This window comes from Corvus brachyrhynchos, unplaced genomic scaffold (assembly GCF_000691975.1).
Source record: "Corvus brachyrhynchos isolate BGI_N302 unplaced genomic scaffold, ASM69197v1 scaffold46, whole genome shotgun sequence".
Lineage (NCBI taxonomy): Eukaryota > Metazoa > Chordata > Aves > Passeriformes > Corvidae > Corvus > Corvus brachyrhynchos.
The window spans coordinates 5781116-5786667 of record NW_008238838.1 but is presented as its reverse complement, the minus strand read 5'-3'; the positions used below and the strand labels follow the sequence as shown (position 1 = coordinate 5786667).

Sequence of the window (5552 nt, the reverse complement as noted above, 5' to 3'; positions counted from 1 at the left end):
GTTTGCTGAGAGCTGGCTGAGCTGATCCAGCAGGAGCTGCTCAGACAGGTAGGCTCGTCCTCATGGCTGGGCTACTCTGCTCAGCCTGTCCACAACCACCAAGGGCTGGGCCCTGGCCAAGCACCAAGTGTTTGTCTGAAGCCCTGTAAATAATGAATGCAAAGTGCTGCAGCTTCCCAAACAAGTTCTGTTGGTCTTGACCAGCTGAGGAGCTGAAAATGACAAATATTTGCCAGCGGAGAGGACCAAGGGAGCTCCTTGCCTTGAGCAGAGCCAAAATCAATACCTTGGAAACCTCTCCCTGTATTTAGACTTGGCGAAGCAGTTCTGCTTCTTTCAAAGCCTTGGAGCCTAAACACAGGACACATCCAGGGATGCCAGTGCAGTTTGCAGCCTATATAGGGGAGGTCTGTGGGAAGGGGAGATGAGCACACGCAGGGCCAGAGGAGGGACGGGCACCCAGGAGAGGAGCAGCCCCAAGGGGTTCTCACCACAGGAGGAGAGGCACTGATGGGTCTCACAGCAAAGGCAGGGGGGAAAGCAGAGGGAGATAAAACTTAGTGCTCACCCAGCCATGTCAGCAGCAGGGTCAGGCTCAGCAACATCTTCTCACTCTGAAAAGAAGAGCAGAGGTGACACATGCTCCAGTGTCCCCTGGGGCAGGACACCAAGGACTGGCAACAGGCTCAAGGTCAGAGGAAGACTGTGATGTGCAGCCTCTGAGGCTGGGAGGCTGAAAGTCAGCGCAGCACAGGGGGCAGGGAGCAGGGCTCTGGTTTGTGAGACCGCGCTGAGCCGGGAGAGGAAGAGCGAGCGTGGGGGAGAGGGCTCAGCCTAAACCCCTTCGTGTTTTCTCCTAAGTCACGAATCTTTCCGGTGGTTTGGGGGTCGAGCCTCTGACATCTGAGCTGAGATGTTCGCAGGTGCTGACTCTGCTCCCAAAGCAATCGGAGGTTTTTAATATGACAGAATCAGAGAAGCTTGGTTCTAAAACACAGACCCCCTACTCCAGAACTAAATCCTTGCCCCTGGGTGCTGCACACGGTGAGAGGTTCTGCTGGAGCAGTGCCACACTTGGTCCCTGGATTCAGCTTGACCTGCTCCACATCTCTCAGAATAAAGCTGACATCTCCTTCCTGCACATCACAGAACTCTCCTGCAGCCCAGGGAAGGACTGGCTGTCACCACCGGGAATGTGCCAGCCAGTGTCCAAAGGAAGGCAAGAGGCAGCACCCTGCTGCCCTGTCCCTGCTCCACGAACCCCAGCTGCGGCCATTCCAAACTTATTTAAGGGTAAAAAGTTACTGAGAGCAGCTCTCCTGCCCCACATGAAGCTGGAATTGAGGCTGCCATTACCAGCACGTATTTTCCAATACTGCAGAAATGAAATAGAAATAGAAAGACAAGAGCTGAATCATCTCTGGCATCTTGGTGGCTTCTCTCTCTTTGCTCCATCATGCAAGCAAGAGGATCTAAAGGTCAGCCACAGTGAGGGATTCCAGGCCCAGAATCAGCTGCTCGGGACCCTTGGATCAGTTCTAGGCTGAGAAAGTCACTACAGCTTTGTACCTTCATCACCCTGCCCTTTCCACAAACAAAATATCCTGAGAAGTGGCAGCAAACCTTCTGGAATCCTCTCCCACCTGCCTCTGAAAACACAGGAGCCCTCTGGGGTTGGGTTTTTGCGTGGTTGGCTGTGCTCTGTGCAGCTCTGCCGTGACACACTTTGCACACCCGACCTACAAACACAACTGCTGCCCAGCCCCAGGGCCCTCAGCACGGCCAGCACAGCTCAGGGCAGCAGACACAGCATCCTGCTTTCCCAGAGACACTGCCAAAACCTGCAGAGCTCCACCCTCCCAGGACCACCCCTGTGCAGCAGCCAAAATAGCAGCCAGCTCCACAAACAGTCCTCAGCTGCAGAAAGCTGAGGTTTGTATGCCCAGAACCTCCAAAAAGTCCCTGCAGCTGAGCTGCTGGGGCTCTGGGCTTTATGTGCCACCAAGTCCTTGCTGGATTTATTGCCCTGTTTTCGAGAAGGATTTCTGGTCCCGTCTGGGGACACATTTTGCAGGGTCTCCCCCTGTGCCACACAGCAGTGGGAGGGTGCTGGGAGGCACCAGCTGGAGCCAGCACCCACTCACCAGCTGTGCGGCGTGTGCCAGTGCTGACACATCCAAATAGCCTCTCCCAAAGAGATCAGGGGAGAAAGGGCACGGACACCGTGTGGCCTTCACATCTCCCTGCTTTTGCACGTGGCATCTGAGTCGCCAGCACTTCCGCTCCCCTGGTTCTCTTCCTGGGAAAAACAAATGAAAAAGCATCCAGGAATAAATATTACAGCAAAAAATACTCACCTAGTGTGGCCTGGGGAAGCCAGCTTGTCTAGCATGAAGGCTTCTTCAGCGACTGATTCAGCTACTCTGAATCATCCCGAGGTCGCATATGCAAGACCTTTCTTGGCAGTTCCTTCTTTAAGGTTGAGGCTGGTGGTCACTTTCACACGCAAGAGAAAGCGGAACAGCAAATTAGGATGTGCACCAGAGAGGAGAAACCAACTGCAGGTGCACCTGCCTGAGAGGGGCGAAGGGGCAGCTTCAGGAGGCAGCTCACAGGCACGGCTGTGCCTCAGGCCCAGCGGGGCAGACTGGCCTGACCAGTCACGATGACCAGTCCAGGACACAGAGGTTGCTGGCCCACACCCTGTGCTCCCTCCTGCTTTGTTTTTCGGGGCTCAGAGCTGGTTGGAGAGCTGTCACTGCTGCACGCTGGATCTTGTCCCAGTGAGGCAGCAGCAACACTGAGTGATGGGGCTGTGCCTTCCTCCTGCTGCTGCCAGACCCCTCAAGGGGCTGAAGGGCCCCTGGGCCTGCCTGGCACAGCATGGGCAGCTGCTTCCTTCGGAAACACACACCAGCCACTGATTTTCATCACTGCTTCCCCTCCTGGCCACTTCGAAAGGCCATTTTCACCCTTCCTCTTTCCTTGAAACACCAGAGCAGCTCCTGTTCTCCATTCCAGTAGCGCCCTGTTCTGCATGGTGCACCGAGAAATTTCCATGTGGGCGGCAGAGGAAGAGAAAGCTCAGCACCAGTCACAGCTCCAAGGTGGCAGCTCAGCTTTGCACCAGGGAGCTTTGCCCAGGATCCAGCACACACTCATGGCCAAGGAGGCAGAGCTGAAATCCAACATTTTGCAGCAAAAAAGAGCCTTTGGTTTTCACAGAGAAGTCATGTGGGTGTGAGTGCTGAGAGGGGAACAGCAAAGCCACTTCCTGCAGGCTGCACAATCCCCCCAAAAACCGTTCCCAGGAATGTTTTGGCTGACAGAGGTGTTGTGTCACCAGGGAGCACAGACATTTTAAATATTGCTTTATAGTAGACAGGAGAAAATTTTATTTCTTTATCTGGAGGCACAGATCTACAGCTGACCTACTTCTCAGTGGGAACGTCACCACACCTGAAACCTGCAGCCAGCCCAGAGCTGCTGAGGGGGGACCTGGTACCTGTCCCCTTTTGGGTTAAATCTGCTCCCTAAAAACCTTTACCCATCATCACACGACAATTTTTACACCTCAGGATGGCAGTTTTATGAGTTCAGCTCTATTTAGCCAAATAAAGAGACCCACAGCCCAGAATGAAATAATGCAATTTATTGGTAATTGCACAGCAAAATCAACAGCAAACCTGTAGCACATCTGTAAAAGGAGAATATTTGACTGATACAGAAAGACAGCAGCTTTTTAGGGGTTGAGTGAGTGAATTCCTCTGCTCTCTGCCATTCACTGTTGGACAAGGCTGGGGAAAGAGGAAATGCCCTTCCTCGAGGGGAAGTAATGCTGCACAATTAAACATTTCCATAAAATGGGTCCTAGAAGAAGGGAGGAAGAAAACAACTACTGCAAACAGAACATTCCTTTGGGCAGTGCTTGAGTCCATGGCTGAGGTAGATGGGGTTGTGTGTCCCCAGAAACAGAGTCCCCATTGGCATTTCTGATTTAAAAAAGAAGAAGAAAAAAAAAAAAGCTTTCTATGAATTGTGCTTCACTTCTACAAGTAGAAGGAGAGGTACCCAGTGATGCAGCTGAATAAACCAAAAAATACTTCAAAAGCAGTAGGTTCTCTTCACTCCAAGACAGAGGATGCCAGATACCATCATCAAACTGGTTTGAGTCAGTATGTTCCACAAAAACTGAGAATAAACCTTGTCAGTGCCCAAAGGCAAGCAGCCCAGAGAGCTGGAGCAGCCTTTACTTCAAGAAGTTGGGTTTCCAGGGCTCAGGAAAGGAGGAATGTCACCAAAAAAAAAAAATCAAACCAATAAACAAAACCAATTTGCAGGTAAACCAAGGCACGCTGGCACTGTAGGCACTGAGGCTTCTGTAGGCCCTGCAGATCTGAGGGCAAGAGACTTTCTTTTCCCCAATGTATTAGAAAGATTTTTTTTAAAAAAATCATTATTTTGTGCTTAAATAGAAGTGAATTATCCCATCAGCATTATTCTTCCAATCCACAGAGAGCAGAGCACATCCTTCAACCTGCACTGGTTATCCAGCAGCCTCTGGAAGGATCTAACCACAGTTTTCAGTGCTGAAATTTTAGTATTTTTCCACAGCTTCAGTCTTCCATCAGTATGGATCTTCCTCATCCGTGTCCTGAACAGGGAACATGGAGAGAGAAACTATGTGTGAAGACATGAATGAAGTCATGAGTTCAGCCAAATGCTGAGCCTGGCTGGGCTGCTGGCAAGAGCCTAAACTCTTCCCAGAAATGCTGCTGTGCTTGAACAAGCCTGAGGACTTGCAAAAACACTGCTGTAAATATAAATATAAATATAAGCACTAAATCTGTTTGACCTCTCCCAGACACAATGACCATGGCATAACCCACAAGTGAAACGTGTTTCAAGAGAAGCAGCAGCTAAAGATGAACCAGAAAGTGCAGCACGACCCTGCAGAGACAGTCCTGAGCAGCACAAATTATTGTTTCTCAGCCCTGACAGACACCCCATCATTGCTCTAACCACAGCACTCATCTGATGGTGTCCCCACAAGCAGCTCGGCAGCTCTGAGCTGGAAACTCACCCAAACACCTCAGCTCTACAAGGGAAATCTCACTGACACCCCAGACTTTTTGAGCCTAAAGAGATTTTCCATTGGCTTTGCAATTTTAATTGCTTGGTCACATACGAAGCCTGAAAAAGCACATTAGAGACACCTCAAAAATGCAGAATCATTGAAGTGAGTGGGGCAGCATTCTCAGAGACCTGATCAGATAAATAGTGTGGTATCAGACAGCAAAGGATCACACCTGACAAAGTACTCTACATGAAAGCAGCAGGATTTTATCGCTCCAATTTGACTCCTCCCAAAGGATGAGAGGACATTTTTCAACTTTTAAGATCTCCCATTCCCTGACAGCATTTCCCTCACCAAACTGGGGCTCCATCCTTTCCCATCTCCCCACCTGGTGCTTCCCTGATTCCCAGAATGTCACCTGGAACAGCCTTTCCACCTCCCAAGGCAGCTCTGCCTTTGGCACAAAGCATTTCCT

The 5552-nt window shown here is 50.7% G+C and overlaps 1 protein-coding gene across 2 annotated transcripts in view; it reads right to left on the bottom strand.

Moving 5' to 3' along the window:
• The window catches only part of JAML (junction adhesion molecule like), a 6158-nt gene extending 3313 nt beyond the window's left edge, over positions 1-2845 (bottom strand). The window contains exons 1-2 of one of the 2 annotated variants that reach the window (XM_017738439.1): positions 2358-2845; positions 569-614 (exon numbers count right to left, since the gene is read on the bottom strand). In XM_017738439.1, the coding sequence (XP_017593928.1) occupies positions 569-605 (37 nt within the window). In that variant the 5' untranslated portion in view covers positions 606-614; positions 2358-2845. The other variant, XM_017738438.1, reaches the window with a different exon arrangement.
• Between the last annotated feature and the right edge of the window lie 2707 nt (positions 2846-5552).